Source organism: Conger conger, chromosome 10, assembly GCF_963514075.1.
Source record: "Conger conger chromosome 10, fConCon1.1, whole genome shotgun sequence".
Lineage (NCBI taxonomy): Eukaryota > Metazoa > Chordata > Actinopteri > Anguilliformes > Congridae > Conger > Conger conger.
Genome location: NC_083769.1, coordinates 30,040,408 through 30,059,084, shown reverse-complemented (window position 1 = coordinate 30,059,084; position 18,677 = coordinate 30,040,408). Strand labels below are relative to the sequence as shown.

The window sequence follows — 18,677 nt, the reverse complement described above, 5'->3', positions numbered from 1 at the left end:
CAGAGCTTCAGAAGTCCTTTGCAGAAATGGAAGAACCTGCCGGAAGGATGACCATCTCAGCAGCACTCCATCAATCAGGCCTTTATTGTAGAGTGGCTAGACAGAAGCCACTCTTAAGTTTGGAGTTTGCATAAAAATGGGTCTGCCAGGAAGAATGGGATAAACTGGCCAAATCCAGTTGTGCAAAGCTTGTAGAGACTTACCCAAGAAGACTTGAAGCTATAATTGCTGCCAAATGGGCTTCTACTGTACTGAATTAAGGATGAATACTTCTATAAATCAGAGATTTCAGTTTATGATTTAATAAATGAGCACTTCTGCAAATTTTCACTGTCATAAAGGCTAATTTATCCATTTAAAATTAAATCTATAGAGTGCAAAAAGTGAAGGGGCCTGAATAATTTCTGAAGCCGCTGTATATAATCATGGTGAGGTGAAAAGAATGTAATTCCTGCACAGGATTTTAATGTTTCACATTAAGTGGGAACCAGGTTTGTCAATCCTATCTGCCAAGCAGTAACAATAAACAATAACCGACCGACAGGGCAGTCTACCCAGTTCAATTGGGAGCAGCAGACCAGTCTGTGGACTTTGGTTTGGTCAACATTTTTTTTGCAAAACAAGTTAATCAAATTCTATCTTGAACACATATAGAATATAGAAAAAATATATTGAACATGTCAAATTGTTAAAGAGAGTATTATTCATAATAAATTGATACTACCATTTCTCAAATACATTCAGACCAACAATATGTGAAGCTGTTGAATTGAATGTTTAATCTATTCACAAAATCAAAATAAAGAAATGTCCATGCCCAAAAAAACAAAAAATGGTGCCAGTGTATCAAAATCACCTAAATCACATACAAAATGTAATACCACCAAGGTATTTGTTCCCCTATTAAATGTAACAAAGGTCAATGGAACTTTCCCCCCTAAGAAAAACATTATAAAAATGACAACATACATATTTATATACATATTTTCATTTCCTGAACAGAAAAAGGTACTTGCATGTAATAAGTTATACTTCTATGCGACATGGATCACTGAATTGTATAACACAATTACATATTCAAAAATATTCTCTAAATGTTTAACTTTGGTTATCAAACAAATCGTTAATGCACTTAACTTAAATTATTTCAAAACTAAGTGTTATAAAGGCAACAACCCTTATGATATGAAAGGGAAATATAATTCAAATTTCACCTGCAATCCTCAAACAATTTGTATTCTTCATGCCGAAAACCATTTTGAACAATACTTGATTTTATTTAAATCACATATTTACTGGTTCTTTACGAATTTGTTTATGTCTACATATACATTCTGTGAGCACTTTTAGGCAGACCTGCACACCTGCTTGTTAATGCATCTCTGAAAACACGTATCAAGCCTCTAAGTGGATAGGCTACAGCAGCAATAGGTCTAAAAAATAAGACTAATAAATACCTAATAATGTGCTCACTGTATATGTGTATATGTGAATTACTTATTGTATAAAGAAGCACAACATTTTATATTTTGGGAAAATGTATGCTTTTTTCAGATGTCCTTTTGTGCATGTTTGTCACTCTCTGAAGATTCAGATACAAGTTGATTTCCCTTTCTCCTACTCCTTTCTCTCCAATCCCAGTCTTTTTCAAAGTCTCGGCCTTTGTCACTTCCATGATCTCTCTCACTCTGTCTTCCGCGGTTTCTACTGCTTGACTGAAATTGCCTTCCTTCCCTGAAGTACCGGTCACACTCTTGGTCCTTATTTCGATCTCTGATCCTTGACCTCTCTCCATCTCTCCAGCTCCAATCTCTGTGCCTACTTCGGTCTCTTTCACTGTCTTGGTCCAGGTCCCTTTTATCATTATCATTATAATCTCCATCCCTGTGCATTTCCACTTCTCTTCCTCTACTACAGTCCCGCTCTTGGTCTCTGTTCCAGTACTTGCTAGAGTTTCTGTTCCACAGCTTGCTATGTGAGGCATCCTGGTCTCTCCTTCTCTCATCTAAAAATCCCTGCTGCCTCCCCAATGACAAACAGGAAGGGTCTTGGGTCTCTACCTCATCATGGTAACCCTCAAACATCCTTGTCCTTCTACCATTGTTGTGCAGTTCTGAATCACATTCCGTAGCACTTCTTGTATCCGGAGAGTGCCTCCAGTCTTTCCCTTGGTACTCATGTCTGTTTCTCATGTGGTGGGGTAGGAGAATTGGACCCTCAATAGGGGTGGGAAGTAAAGAGCCAGAACGGCGCAATGGTCCTTCAACGAACATATGGTTCTGACCTTCAAAACGTAATTTTAGTTGTCCTCCATTGTCTGTAAAATGATCGTGATTATCGTGATCATCTTGAGGCCCTCTAAACAGTGGAGGTGAAAGCCCTCTCCGCCTTTTCAGCTTGGACTGCTGAGGGCTGTTTTGGTTTTCAAAGGACCCTCTATACTGGCCTAAAGGTATCCTCTGATTGTGAAGTTGGGGGGAAGGTACTCTTGGAGCTCCAAAGTCTTGAGGTGGGTGGAAGCGTTGCCCTTCCATTTCACCCACTGGATGGAAGTAGTGTGTCTCTGAAGAGTCTTGGTCTTCTCTATATATACGTGCCATTTGCACTTCATTTTTCACCATGTGCCGTTGATAAGAAACACGGTTACACTGCTGTTCATCAGCAAATCTTGGTGTACCTAACAAAGGCTTTTGAGATCCATGATCCATAAATTTGTGGTGGTGAGGGCGCCCTCGAGAACCATGTAAATTACTCAGTCGAGGATCTCCATTATCGATTTGCCTGATGTGGGGTCTTCTTGATCCAAAAAAACTGAATGAGGGACTCCGTTGGTGTGAATCATTTTGTACATCTAAAGGTGGGGGAGAATTAAGCTCCAAGAATCGATCTGGAGACAGGCCTCTCTGTCCAATATTATTGGGTAGCAAAGAGCTCCTAGTCTGATCCAATTTTGCAGTAGGTCCTTTTTGACCCATGCGTGAATAAGTATGAGGACCTCTTGGAATCAATATTGCTGATGGGGTATGTCTACAGGGATTATCAGTATGCATTTTTTCACCTCTCTGATTCTGGTAGGGAGGACAATGAACAGTGTGCTGAAATTTGGACACGTCCCTGAAATGGGGATGGTCTCCCTGCAAGAAGGGAAATTCCTGTACTGGGGAAGACTCATGTGAGGATCGGAAAGGAATAGAATGTGGCGTGTCCTCAGGACCCCTAATGTCAGGACTATGTACTTCCACTGATGACATTGTAGATTTGTAAGTATCTACCATAGACATGTTACCTAGTGTTACATCAGGGGAGATTCCATACAGCTCAGATGACTGGTGAGAAGTTTTGTTTCGCAGAATGCTGCGATATGGCATCTGATTTGGTTTAGACTCTGATTGTGCTCGAAACTGTTTTGGATGCTTTGATCGATGACTTGAAAGTTCTTTATCTTTTGAAACGCTTGCAGAATTCTGCCAATTACCATAAGGGCTACTTTCAATTTCAGCCTCAGAGGTCTTTTTAATTTTTTGCTCGAGTGCACTCTCTTGTTGAAATTCACCTTTTATTCCAGGATCTATTTTTTCTTCTTGTGGAGTAATGTTTACCTCTGAACTCCCTGCATCCAAATAAACTGACTCAGGGGGTGTCACCAGTGGTGACTGTGATATGTTGTCCTGTTTTAAAGATTTTGTACGCTCAACAGAAAGTTCAGCATCACTGTCTTTTTCCATTCTGTCAGATGTTAGCTTTTGGTTGGCCGCCACTTGCTGAGGATCCTTGCTCTGTCTTGGGTCCCTTCTCTGATTAATCACTGGGGCAGTTGGAGTTTTTGGCAATTCTTCCTTTCTGCTCAGCTGTAGCAACTCGCTACTCCTAAGCAAAGGCTTTAAAGGTGGGGACATCAAAGCATCGGACACAGAGAAATGGGCTAAAGACACCCCTACAGCTGCTCTCTGTTGACGGAGAGCCTCCTCTTGCTCTGCTAACTGCCGTTCCTGCTCTTCAATTTGCTTGTTCAGCTCCTCCAGCATTTTCTGTTGTTCAGTTAAAGTTAAGAACTCACTTCCAGAAACATCTATTGTGGATGAGATCTGCTCCTTAATTTGATGCGGACTGTCAGTAACATTACCTTTCACTTCTTCAAAAATTGTTTCATCTTCTGGGTCATATGCTACTTCATCATCAGAAAAAGCTTTGCTTGACTTGCTGGTCAGAACAGATTCCAACCCATAGCCCATTCCTTGATTATATTCCTCCTCAGGGTCATATGGTCTTTCATCTTCATCATCCTCTATCCCATAGCCCATTCCTTGATTATACTCCTCCTCAGGATCATATGGTCTGCCATCTTCATTGTCCTCTACACCAGAGCTCATTCCTGGATTATACTCCTCCTCAGGATCATATGGTCTGTCATCTTTCTCCACCCCACAACTCATTCCAGGATTATACTCTTCCTCAGGGTCATATGGTCTGTCAGCTTCATCTACGCCATAGTCCATTCCTGGATTATACTCCTCCTCAGGGTCATATGGACGGTCATCTTCATCATCCTCTACCTGACAGCTCATTCCCGGATTAAACTCCTTCTCAGGGTCATAAGATCTGTCACCTTCATCTTCCTTCACTCCTAGATTAAACTCCTGTTTGGGACAATTTGGTCTGTTATCCTCATCTTCCTTTACTTTCTCCTCAGAAATCTGGCCAAACTTTTGGACTATTGGATCAAGCATATGGGTAGGAGACACTTCCATCTTTACTAAGTTCTGCTCTGAGGGGGACAGCGAGGCATGCGAGTCTAGCTTATTCTTACCAAACAGTGTTTTCAAGATGGTTTGAAGTGGAGTAATTGGGGAGTCAGTGGTGGGTGAGGAAGATTCCTTGCCTGAGTTGGTTGTGATTGGCGCAGATGTTTTGACAGGCTTTAGCTGGTGCAGCAGCAATGAGGCTGAGAAGGAACTTGAAGATGAATCAGAAGAACTAACAGAGGATGGAGAGCCAGGAGGGGTTGTGCCAATTAGTATCTCTGGATTGTACATCCTTTTTTTGTCTTGATTTATATCAGCACTGGGAAGAACAGGCAGACTTGGAAGACCAGTAGCATCAGAGTGCCCAGTCTGAAACCTGGAACACTTCTCTTCATCGTCTTCACCTTGCAGTACCCCAGAACACTTTGGTTTCTGGCAAATAGCCAGTCCAAGGAGAAGGTTTGGATGATTTGTTTCCAGTCCTTAAAAGAGAAGACAACATTTTTTTAAAATTTGGGCACAGAGGAAATTACCAGTCTACAATTTTTTTCATATTGTTAATATTGTGTGGTCAGTAAAGGTTAGTATTTCTCAGAGAAAATGTTTTTGCATTTGTGTACACTATAGTTTCCCACCAAAAATACAAACATTATTAGGTGTACAGAGCAGTTGCCAAAAATGAGAAACGGAGTGCTTCCTAAGGCATTTTCTTGATGCAGACACATCATGTTGATGGGGGGGGGGGACAATCAATTCTTCTTGAGAATGTGTACACTAGTTTGCAACCAGCCAAAGTGACAGGACACTGCAACCATTTGACTGAAAATATTCATAATTACATAATTACATATTAGTTATTTAGCTGACACTTTGTATATCCAAAGCAACGTACAGTATATTAGACTAATGTGAGGTTAAGGGCCTTGCTGAAGGGCCCAATAGCTGTGCAGATCTTTGTTGCGCTACACTAGGGCTTGAACCACAAACCTTCCGGTTCCCAGACATATACTTTAGCCACTAGGTTACAGGCTACCCCATTTTTTGGAGAAATCTGGACATAGTGTCATGTATACAGGGATGAAATGTATAATTACACAGCATTTGTAAATCACTAATCATGCCTCTCAAATCCCCACCCATACCCACGCAATAATAAATTCATAATTAGAATCTAGAATTACTTTTCCACTTCAGCATCTTTAAATACACAGCTGTGGAACACATTTGCTTGAACAAATTCTACTGGCTCCAATTTAAGACTTTTTGGCACAAGATTCAGCTAATAGGTGAAGATGAGAGATGAGGTTCTCAGTGATGTACTGTTAGCATCTGTGACAAATGCATTCATGTTACTCCATTGTACTTTGGCACACACTTGTAACATACAGTGCCAATTTTAATAGTTCTGTATTTGACTCGACATACTTACATTTTAAGTCAGTTTTTAAAGTATCATCTTGCTTGAAATCATTGTTTAAATGTTAAAGTTTTTTTAATCTAATTTCACTGTCATACCAAATATCTATTATTATACATCAATATGAATGTTCCTGCACATTCACAAGTTTTATGATCAGTGGGACAGAGATACTCCTGGTGACTTCACAGTGACCCAGATTATACAATCACAGCAGATGTGTGTGATCATTACAAATAATGTGCATCACAATCTTCCAGGAAAATCAGGCATAGCTTAATAAACCTCCACATGTTGTCCGGTGGAATCGGTTGTTGGGTGCAGAACTGGTGTATCCTGCTTTTGTTCATGAGATCTCATTGGACATTCACTTTGGTGTAGTCTCCACCTCAACTCATTCCAATACCGCTAATATCATGGTTCACAATTTAATCAAGAGATAACACAGTCTTATTTTTGTAAGCAGTAGCATGTAATGTAAAGGAGTGAACACAGAATCACAGAAAATCATTCAATACAGGAAAAGATCAGATAACACTTGCATAACCCTGGTCTTGTATTACCTCACAAAATGTACAGGTTAGTTTTAAGAAGTCATGAAAGAAACATGGGAATCATGCCGGAAATTGTTAGCAATAGAGCCCCACCCCTTCCCATTTCAAAGGGGTGGGGCTCTATTGTGAAGTCATGTTTGAGAACCCATGAGACCTTGGAGTGACTAAGAATCTAAGAATGCAGCACCTTCAAATGTACATTTCAAACATTCTTTATTTAGGGAAGACATGTGGTACAACATTACACATCAGAAATGGAATAAATACTTCTCAGTAGCCCTGAGTGGCAATTTTAGAAACAGCTGGAATAAAAAAGGCAACCACATATTAGCACACCAGTTTGTACTTACCATGTTTAAAACATTAACAATCAAACTAAATCAAAACCTATGACTGGTGTGAAGCAGAATGCCTGTGTGCAGTCATAGATCCGTTGTGTGTGAAGAATTACATCAGCAATAAACTTCCGATGTGGAAGGGACACTGAGAACTGACCCCTTTGCCGTGCTTACCTGGCCCTTCAATAGGTATGAGTTTGGACGGGATGGAGGCTTTTGCACCAAGGGGTATGAGGTAGAGATCTTTGATGCGCTGGCTGTTGTTGGCCACTACACCAAAGCGACCCCTGCTGTTCAAGTAAGAAAAGAGAGAAATGTACGCCACTTCCTCCTCCTCTGACGCTGGGTGCAAACGGATCAGGCACAGCTCCTGAAACAAACACAACTGCTGCATGAGCCCACTCAAAACAGAAAACTAGTTCTGCGTTTTTATAAGCAGAACATGCTAATCATACTGCAGAGACAGTCTACTGCCGGGTACGAAAGGTCTCACCTTTGTAACGGATGTCCTGATTTTCGCTACATAGTCCCACACTATATCGGGGGAGATCCTGCCACCAATATGGATTGTGTCTGGTAAGTCCTGAAAAGGAACAGAAAGATTTCACCCTGTTACTTTTATGTCTTGATTTCCACAATGTGTGGATGACTCTGAGTTGAGACAAGCTTTAAGACAGACCTCTTTCAGGCACTCAGAGGACCCAGAGACCAGGTAGGCCTTGGTGACAAACTTGGCTACACTGTGCATGTTGATAAAGCCCTTCCACAGGACCTCCTGCTTAGAGAGGAACAGAGCGGTGTCCCCACCTGGAGGGGAGTGCGAGTCCATCATACTGAAATGCAAAACCAGGGGATATTCTTAATACCCAACTCATTTATGGTACCCTTCATTTTGTACATTTTTCACCACTGATACACAGACTCATGCAGAGATATTATACAAACTCTTTTCTTAAAGAAACATACGCAAAAACAAGAACACACAAACAAGAACACAAACACACTAAATGGGTGCTCTAAAGCCAGGACAATCAGACCACAGTAAAGGATTCCTTCCCCAGACAATTTCACAGGGACTAGGCCAAATTAAGGAAAGGTGGAGCACACGGTATTCAGAGCAATAGACACTGTTTAATGAACAGGGGAGACTGATATTTAGACTTTCCTAAAACCAAAAACGAATGTACGATTGGAATGAAAGGGCTTCCACTTCATTACTTATAAGTTACATGAGGCCAGTAAAGAGGTATAAGTATAAGCACCTGGCGGATGATCCAGAAGTAGTGAAGAACCGCATGGCTGTTGAAGAGGTAGGTTTGAGCAGGATAGATTTGGGAATAGGGCGAGGGGGAGGGGGAGGAGGAGGGGATGCTGGAGAGAGAACTGGAATTATGTCATGCCTGGACTCAAAGATGCTTGATGTAGTGGGGACAGCTGAGGTGACAGTAACAGGGGGGCGGTAGCTGGCTGTACGTGGGTCCCTGCCTGCAATGACAACGGATGGCACTGCAGGGATGGTGATGGGTTCTGACAATGTTACAATACAGCTAGTGTCATCCGGAGATGCTGGGGACTCCATGAGGTACATCGCACTGTCCATTGGAGCGCTGGATGAGTCATCGCCCAAGTAATCCCCGGCCTTAGAATTGTGGGACAGCGGTTTAGTTTTGGGCTCAACTTTTTTGTTGACAGAGTTTTTTACTTTCTTTGGAACAGGCGTTTCGTCAGCTGACATCTGGCCTAAAGCACAGAGACACAAAAGCGAATTGGTTTGTAATCACTGCGTCTCTGAATTCAGTACACAGATGAACAAGCATTTAAATGGGGGGATACAGTAACATATGTAGTAACATAACATAAGTTGAGTAGCGTTGGTGGTTCCTTCTGTTATTTACCAGTGCATATCTTGCAGTTAAGGTTGAAGAGGTGAGTCCTGTGCTCAGCAGTCGTGTCTTTCAGCATTTTGCTGAAGTGGTCTGTGACAGGACTGACCACGTCCGGCTGTCTTGGATTAACTGTGGCAGTTGTATCCTGATGTTCCGAAACAACAAAAACCCCACTTTACAACAAGCTTGTAACTAAATGCATTATCATCTTAGAATGGTGAGAGTATAATTGTAGTGGATAAGTCTTAGCAGAAGTTATGGCAAATTAAAAAAATTAAAGAATGAGAACATAATTCAAGCCAACGACACATACAATTGTGATGAAACTGACATTCAAATACTGAATTATTTATTCAGAGTTAAGAGTTGAGTGATTTGATGAGTGCTGCTACTGACAGCGAGTGATTTAGTGGAGCAAGTGGCTTTCTGAGCAAGCTACAGTGCAAGCAGACCACAGAACATGCAAGGCTATGGAGGCATAAAGAAATGTAATTTGCTGCCTGTCAAACCATTGAGCAAATGGTGCAGTGTGTAAGCATTACATGGGATATGCAGTAAGAGAGTCACCACTTACAGGTGCAGGAGCGATGCAGGGCGACGAAGAGGCTGCTGAACTACAGATGTCTCCTAAGATGGGAGGAGATTCTTCCGTGTCTACAGGGGGTGATCGCTCCTGTTTCAGGCCTTGTTTCAGCTGCCCTGCCTGGGCTTTGGGCCTGTGCTCTAGGATCTGCCCCCCAAAAAAACAAGCATTTAAGAATTTTTCAAGTTCTCATGTCAGATTTATTCATGAATCTAATCCTAAAACACCATCACACAGCTACCTCAGCCTTCTCCCGGAGCATCGATCTCGCAACGTCTTTACACAAGAGCTCTTCTGGGCTCAATCTCACCAGCTTAAATGGGGTCACTTCACCCCTTACCACTTGAGTGAACAACCCCTGGGGAGGAAAATAAAAATAAAAATATAATAAATAAATAAATAAATCAAATAAAAATGTTTTGTACAAAAGGGAATAGAGCACATGTTACAAAGTAACATGTAATATATCATATAATATATCAATATATCAAGTCGCACTGTGACATAAAACAAATAACTAGACTGAAAGAGAAACATGCACAGGACTACTGTGTTACACAACATTACACAAGGCATGAAACACAGAGAAAAGGTCTCTCCCTCACCATGTTTTTTGGATCTTTCAGGTTGAACATAATTGATCTGTACTTGTTCTTGTAATCGTTGTCAGTGTTTAAAAACAGGTTGTACATTTCCTTCTCAATGCCGACAGCAAGTTTCCCAACATCTCTCTCACACATGTCTAGGTCATCACTGTCACTCACCCTAAAAAAAATGGACACATTGACTATAAAGAAGAGAACAATTGTAACCTTGTCTTGCACTTTAAATTCCATGGCATCAGAAAAATTTGTCACAATGTAATCAGTACAATGCCATTAGTGATCATGGTTATGTTCACTGGGCCACTGACTGATCCCTGATGTTCTTACCTTTTGAACAGGATTTCAGCAAGTGATCGGCGGATGTTGTGTCTGATCGTAATGTTTAGCTGGACATGGGAGGGCACTGAGGGGGTGGCAGGAGTTAAAGCTGCAGAGGATGGCGCTGGAGGAAGATTCTGCTGTCGGGGCAGCTTACTGGGGACATTGCAGGTGGTCATGCTCAACCTTAAGGCATCCAAGGTGCGACGTCGAGAGGTCAGTGGGCAGGAAGGCTGGGAAGTGAGAGCTGGACTGCGCTTTCTGGATGTGGGACATTTGCTTGGAGGATGTGTGAAGTTCTTGGAATCTTCATCACAGCTCATAGGTTGGGACAAAAGCTTGGTCCTCTTTGTGGGAGGGACTCCCAGGATAGGGGTCTTTTGATTGCCCCTGGGGAAGGTGAAGCTAAGTGGAGACTCTTTCTTGCAATCAATCTCTTCACTCTCCTTCCCAGCTGTTCAAAGAGAGCACAAAGGGAAACAATGAGCGCAATACAATCTTTACTTACCAGACAAGATGTGTGCAGTACTTCCCATTTGCATTCAACAAAATTATAAGCAGTCCACAGCAAGGTATAGGTAAAATAAACATCTTTGTCACGAACACTGTGAGGGGTTAAGTATTAATACAAATACGTATATAGACCTACGAGTCAAAGTAAATCAATAATGTACGCAGCAAGATCAATTTCTAATGATACACATAATTTCAAAATATGAAAACATATTTTAAAATAAGCAAACAATGTATTGTGCAATTTAATAATTTTTATAACAAAAAACGTTATACACAGACGGACTGTGAAAATGTGAACTGCAAATGATGTAATATAGTACTAATATTTACAGGTAGAACGTAGTATAATCAGACGAAAGAAAAGCATCCTTGCTCCAGCCCAGAGATCGTACAACTGTGATCTCAGCAGTAATCTCAGAATGTTCAGTGGAAGAACCCCCCCCCCCCCCCCGCCCAACAGATTACGACCAATCACCCTTATTCTTCAATTACGGTACTGCCAGAATTAACCATCCCCAAGTTCTCATATTACCAGGACTTCACAGTTAAAATAACCAGTAAAAGCTAGTCCTAACTGAAGCAGGAAAGAATTTTTCTCCATTCGCTTGATCAGTTCATATAGTGCAATCATGAATGTTTTAGGAACAGCCAGCTCTACAACAGTGGTACCCAAACAGCAGTATTAGAGGTTATCAGAAGTGCATAGTCCTGGTAAGGATTCATTGGACAGGTACACATTTTTTGTTATTCTGTACTCTAGCACTTACAGTTTGAAAGAATAAAATGAGTTTTAAGTGTCAGCTATAATTTGAGGGTATTTTCATCCATATCAGATGAACAGTTTATGAATTGTAGAGCCTTTTGTACATAGCGCCCCCCCCCCCCCCCCCCCCTTTTTTTTTTTGTACAGTCCCAGAGCTCTTATGGCTCTTTCAGGTGCCTTTTTAGCAAACACTAATCTTATCAGTGGTTTCAATCTGGTGGTGTACCCCCTGCATTGCAGGAGTGTTTTTAATTTTTTTATTTTTTTTATGTTCCAGATTTCTGAGCCTTATGATGGCCATTTTAATTTGCAGTAACATTGCTGTCTTCCTCATGTTGTCACCCCATCAAAACAAAAGCAAGTATAAAGTCTAGAATCAAAACTAGACATCAAAGCAGCATTCACAAATGACACAATGAATACACATTTGTGAAACCAATTCAACAAATACTTTAGGACCTTAAAATAGGGGGACCATTTGGGGTTGAGATTAGAAGATGAGACGAGAGTTCAGATTATCAGATTTTATTTCCTGGTATTTACATCTAGATGTGTTCAATTACTTAGAACATAGCACCTCTGGCATCAGACCACCCAATTTTTAGGTGAGCAAAAGTATTGAAACAGAGAGTATTTTAAGTACATTAGGGCAGCCTGTAGCGTAGTGGTTACGGTACATGACTGGGAACTGCAAGGTTGATGGTTTGATCCCCAGTCTAGCCACAATAACATCCGCACTTGGCCCTTGAGCAAGGCCCTTAACCCTGCATTGATCCAGGGGAGGACTGTCTCCTGCTTAGTCTAATCAACTGACTTGTGAATTCATCCTGCTGCTACCATCATGAGTTACACCATCAATAAAGATTGGTGAGCCCAATCCAGAAGCAGCCATGCAAGCGCAAGCCATGACACTTCCTGCACCGTGCTTCACAAATGAGCTTGTATGTTTTGGATTATGGGCAGATCCCTTCTTTCACACTTTGGTAAAGGTTAAACTTGGCCTCATCAGTCCATAAAACTTTGTTCCAGAATGTTTGTGGCTCATCTCTGTACCACGTAAATTGTAATCTGATTCTTACTACAGATGAGATGTTTGCATCTTGGGGTAAAGCCTCTATATTGCTGTTCTCCAAGTCTTCTTTGAACAGTTGATTGAGATACCTTCAACCCTGCCCAGTGGAGATTGTTTGTGATGTCACTGACTGATGTTTTGGGGGTTTTCTTCACAGCTCTCACAATGTTTCTACTATCAACCGCTGCATTTCTTGGTCAACCTGTTTGATGTCTGTTGCTTAGTACGCCAGCGGTTTTTCTTTTTCATTCCAAGTTGCTGTACAAGGTACCCCCAATGCTTGTGCAATGGCTCTGATATTTACCCCTCTTTACAAAGCTTCGAAATGGCTTGATTTCTCCCAAAGACAGCTCTCTGGTCTTCATGTTGGTTTTCTAACACACAAAGTCTTCAAAGGCAAAACCGAAGGCTAAAACCAAGAGTTGACATTCAGATCTATTCACCAATGAATCTAACAGCACACCTGTGTCAGTCACATGTTCTAATACTTTTACACACCTAAACATTGGGTGGTCTGATACAAAAGGTGATATGTTCCAAGTTGTCTAGATAAAAATCTAGATAAAAATACCAGGAAATAAAAGGTGAAATTCAGATCCATCATCTCATGTACATCTTTTAACCTCAAACTCAATTGTCTTCGGTATAAAGCAAAAATAAAGGAATTGACCTTAGTGTTCCAATACTTTCGGAGGGGACTGTAAATTAACATGCAGTCTGCACTTCAACCTCAACCTGTCATTGCATCCTTTCAAATATCATTCAACGTGCTAGTACAGAACCAAAAAAAAAAAAAGTGTCACTGTCCAATGAATTATGGTGCTCACTGTACTCAAAAGCACTACAGTGACTCGAATGTGTCCGCAAAAGTGTATTAGCAGTAGAAAGACATTTAATTTCTGTATATAATTTTTTCAGAAGCCACAGGTGACTCTGGACAGTTCGGTAGGCAAATTAAATGTGGTTATGCAGCCTCAAGCTCCGTTCATTTCAAATTCTGAGAAACAGAAGCTAGATTTTCAGATCTGTAAATGGGGTTTAAGGAAGATTAAAGTTTTCTTTTATTTTCTTTTTTAAACCCAGGTCTTCACAACGTGTTACAGACAACAGTTTCAAGTGCATGGAACTATTTAAAATCTAAACTTGACTTTACTTGACAATACTAGCAGTAGAGCTCCCTTATTTCTTACACACTCCTGTGACTTTGAGAAGTTGAGATTAATCATGAACTAGAAAAACAATTATGACTGTGTATCATTACATCTAGAGAACTGTTGACCATTTCAGCACTTGATCTAAAAACATTCAATTACATTGCTTACAACACAGGCCAAGAGGTGACCAAGCATTATAAGCAAGCATGACAAATCCTGTCAATCTATTAATCTTGGATGAATCTCTCCTCATCACCACAAGAGGGCAATACGCTTTGGTGTTGGCATTTCTTATTCTTGGATCAGTTACAGCTTTAGGATGCCAAAACGAAACTAGAACTCAGGCTAAAAATAAAGTAAAAGCCTGGATACAGAGTAACACTGTAATTAACTGTATATTGCAATTTGCCACATGGTATCTAACGACTATTCCAAAGATTAACTACTTACATTTTTAGCTCAACCATCTGCAAAAATACTTAAATTGAATTAAGCAAGTCATTTGGAAGCCAAATATGCATTTAGAAATGTAGCGATCCCTTCTATTTGTTACAAGAACCGGAGCAGTCTACATAAAATTGTCTTCTTTGCAATCATTTATTCCTCAAATGTGTTATTCTACCTTAAACTGCAATAAATGTAGCTTCCTGAAATAATTTATTGGAAAGCATATTGCAAGCAAACAGTCAAGTGCTTTAAATCCAATCATTTTGTTAAGGGTATTTGGCTGGCAATGAAAGTAGTATTGGTGCAGGCTCTGATAAACTATTAAAACACTCCAAGCACCTTTTCTTAACCAGCCTCGATCCTTTTTTCCATTTCTTTTGTAGTTTAACTGATTCTTGGGACCAATTTTTTTCTTTTAATATCACATGTCCAGCAATCAAAAACTACTGTGAGGGAGAGGCTGCTTCTTCTCAGTGGCAGCACAGACATGGCAATAATGTATATTGTGCAAGGCAATGTAATCTTTTTATCACAAACTGTTCCACATCTTCATCTCTTCCAATGTTTTCACAGCTTCGCACAAACTGAGCCGTCTAACAGTCTTCAAATAATCCAGGGCAGCAGATATCAGGCTCCACATCACATATCAAATTCTCCATGGCCCGAATCGTGTGACTAAAACACCCCCTGGATGCAGGACTGCGGTGTGTTAAGGAAGTTTGCTCACTGCTGCAAGCACAGCTCATTGGGTGGCTGGAGTGTACTGTAGCCAGCAATGATGAGTGCTGGAACTGTTCGACGGCAGCAAAATGTTCAGGCAAGCAGGCACTTTACAAAAGACAATCTGTGATGGAAACTTGGCTTTATTCTATGCCGTTTTTATTTTCCCTTTCTCCCAATCATGCATTTCGAATGCAACCTAAATTCAAAAACTGTTTAATATTCATACTACACTCATTGCCAAATGTACTTGAATTATAAAGTTGTCACTCTTTTCAGGTTTTCCAGGTTTAACTTCAGAGTTGTGCAGTAAATGTAGCCACATCACCCAAGTAAACGGGGCTTGACATTAACTTTTTGGCTCACCAGCCAAACAACCCACCACAAAAAAAAGAAAAGAAATGGTAACAAATGTATGTAATTGGACAATGCAACTGCATGGCACTGCACGGCTATTTCACCTTGTGTGTGTGTGAGTGTGAGTGTGAGTGTGTGTGTGTGTGTGTGTGTGTGTGTGTGTGCGCGCGCATGAGAGAGAGAGAGTTGGCAACATTTTATATACCACTCTTAACTACGACTTGGCACAATCTTTAACAAAACATGCATCATAAGATAGTTTCAAAGACAAAAATTGCGTATTGCAGATCTTTGCCATGAATATTGTCAAAGTGTCAGTCCAGATAACTGGATAAATCCAATGGCGTTGAGCATTATGTGAATATAATGTGGTGATATTAATTTAATACTGTCAATGTCAAAGCTCTCCTCATGCACTTTTAAATTTTACTTTTACTTTGTTTTCAAATGAGAACTGGAAAATACCAGTATTGGCAGTGCAGCAGTAGTCTAGCTTACACCGCATGCCACTGGTTAATCCAAACAGCCTACTTAACTGTGACTTGTTTGTGCAACACAAAATAAACCAAAGTGAATTTGAAATAATGGACATCCATCTGACAAAAATCACTGAATTGTCTGAGGTCAAAGTTCTTCATTCACAGAAAGGGATTCAACTCGAATGAGTTTGATCGTGTGAGTTAAGAGTAAGTTTGAGTCAATTGTCCTACAGAAATACTGTGAACTCAATATAACCAAAGCAATGTCCATCAATAACATTCCCCCCAGGTTTTCCCAAGGAGTTTCTTAAGTTGAATCATGTCTGCTTGATCCATGTGTACAAATACATGTCTGCTTTATCTGATGGATCATCTAAGAAATAGATGGGGGTAAATTTAGATAGTTTTGTTAAACCTCGAAAAGGATTTTAAGTTGATTCCACCATCCTCTTGATGAAATTTAAAGTATTGGGTTTTACAGTGGCTGCTGATAATTGGGTGAGCTTGTATCTAAAAGGCAGAGTACAGATGGAGGATATAAATCATAGATTAGTGTGTGTGCATGTTATGTCACCCATTGATTATCCTTGGACTTGTCAACATTTTGAAACAGCAGAAGATTACGGGCTGCGCCATGTTGTACAAATTGGAGCCACTGAAGGCGGCTCCTCCACTAATCGACACATGGGGAAACTGATGAAATAAAAAAAATAAAAAAAGGTACCTTTTCCTGTGGGAAAACATTAACTTTGTATATTCACCATATTGTTCCCATTGACCTGACACTGAATAGGTGGCTGAAATACCTATACTGGAGCCAACCAGGGGCGGACTATAACCTAGTCCAGGGGGAAACCTGGAGCCAATTGTGGCAGTCAATAGCCTTGTGGCTAAGGTGCTTGAGTGGAACCTGGAAGGTTGGCGGTTCAAGCCATCCGTGGTGCCCGAAAAAAGAAAATTGGGGACAAAATTGAAAATAATAACCTTAAGAAAGTATGACACAGAAGGTCCACTGGCCGGATCTCTAATCCTAAATTATTTTAATTATGCACGTTGTGGCTGGTTTACCATGGTCCTTAAAATACAAACTTTAAACTTTCCTAAATAAGTTGGTCAGAATTATTTTAATTATTTAAAAACTTCCTGCCAGCTCTCACTTAAATTGGCTTAGTGTACAGGAAAGAGTAAACCAGATAAAAAATGTGTCTTGAGCACACCATTGTCTACAGTGATGTTGCCAATTATCTGTTACTATTTTAAGCTCCCCAGTGATGCCCAAATTTATGACAAGAGGAAATTCAACTGATATGGATCGTTTAAGAAGTCCGGTATGGGCAAGGAGACCTCCCTCTACTGTTCTTATTCTACTCGTGGAACAAACAGTGGAACCTAAAATAAATCATTGTTCCAGGCAGGTTCAAGTCCTTACTAAAACATTGGCTCAGCAGGGCTGTTTCATAGAATGTAATTTAATATTACACAGAATTTCTGTATTGCCTTCTAGTTTTTGACATGTATTTTGAGATCGTACCGATTGTAGGATATGATGATACCTGACAAATGGATGAATGCGAAATTGCCATGCCCCCCCCCCCCCCCAACACACACACACACACACACACCACCACGTTGATGATGTTCCTGCTTGAAATTCGAAGCACGTATTTTCTGATTACTTTCATTCAATCAATCAATCAATCAATCAATATTGAAATATATACACTACCGGTCAAAAGTTTTAGAACACCCCAATTTTTCCTGTTTTTTATTGAAAATTATGCAGTTTAATGTCTCATTGTACTCTGAAATGAAAGCATAGAACAAATAAACAATTGAGGTTAAAAAATAAATCATGGAATCAATTTATAAACCAAAATGTATTGACTCATCAAAGTAGCCACCTTTGGCAGATATAACAGCTGAACACTCGTGGCATTCTTTCTACAATGGAAATCAAATATTCTGCAGAAAGTTCTTCCCAACTCTGTTGCTTTGCTTTCACTCTTCTGTCCAGTTCATCCCAAATCAGCTCGATGGGGTTTAAGTCTGGAGACTGTGCTGGCCACTCCATGTTTTCAAGCTTACCATCTTGTTCTTTTTTCCTGAGGTAGTTCTGGCATAGCTTGGATGTATGTTTTGGGTCATTATCTTGCTGTAGGATGAACCCGACCAACTAGGCGCATACCAGAGGGTACTGCATGGCGCTGCAGAATGCTGTGGTAGCCGTTTTGGTTCAGGGTCACCGACCCTGGATCCAGAAAAACAGCCCCAGACCATCACGCTTCCTCCTCCATGTTTAACAGTTGATTTCACACACTGAGGAACCATCCTTTCGCCTACTCGACGGCGTACAAAAATCCTGCGTGATGAACCGAAGATTTCAAACTTTGATTCATCAGTCCATAACACCTTCTTCCAGTCTTCAGTCGTCCATTGGCGGTGTTTCATGGCCCAGGCAAGCCTCCTCTTCTTATTCTGACGTCTTAGCAATGGCTTTCTTGCTGCAACTCGACCGTTCAAACCTGCAAGTCGAAGTCTTCTCTTCACAGTTGAAACTGAGACTTGCTTACTACGACCACTATTAAGCTGTGCTTGAAGCTGTTGTCCTGTGAGCCGCCTATCACGCAAGCTGTTGACTCTCAGAAACTTGTCTTCTGATTCTGTTGTGGCTTTGGGTCTGCCAGACCTCTTCCTGTCAGAGTTTCTCCCAGTTTCTGAGTGCCTTT

The 18,677-nt window shown here is 40.7% G+C and overlaps 1 protein-coding gene across 3 annotated transcripts in view; it reads right to left on the bottom strand.

Annotated features, from left to right (window-relative positions):
* Positions 1–756: 756 nt before the first annotated feature.
* LOC133138991 (death-inducer obliterator 1-like) overlaps positions 757–18,677 on the bottom strand; it is a 29,507-nt gene continuing 11,586 nt past the window's right edge. For 2 of the 3 annotated variants that reach the window (XM_061258202.1, XM_061258203.1), the window contains exons 9-18: positions 10,453–10,897; positions 10,126–10,285; positions 9,762–9,878; positions 9,512–9,667; positions 8,947–9,082; positions 8,314–8,791; positions 7,731–7,884; positions 7,545–7,634; positions 7,226–7,421; positions 757–5,224 (exon numbers count right to left, since the gene is read on the bottom strand). In XM_061258202.1, coding sequence (XP_061114186.1) covers positions 1,551–5,224; positions 7,226–7,421; positions 7,545–7,634; positions 7,731–7,884; positions 8,314–8,791; positions 8,947–9,082; positions 9,512–9,667; positions 9,762–9,878; positions 10,126–10,285; positions 10,453–10,897 — 5,606 coding nt within the window. In that variant the 3' untranslated portion in view covers positions 757–1,550. Of the gene's footprint in view, positions 5,225–7,160; positions 7,422–7,544; positions 7,635–7,730; positions 7,885–8,313; positions 8,792–8,946; positions 9,083–9,511; positions 9,668–9,761; positions 9,879–10,125; positions 10,286–10,452; positions 10,898–18,677 lie in introns of those variants that run through there. The other variant, XM_061258204.1, reaches the window with a different exon arrangement.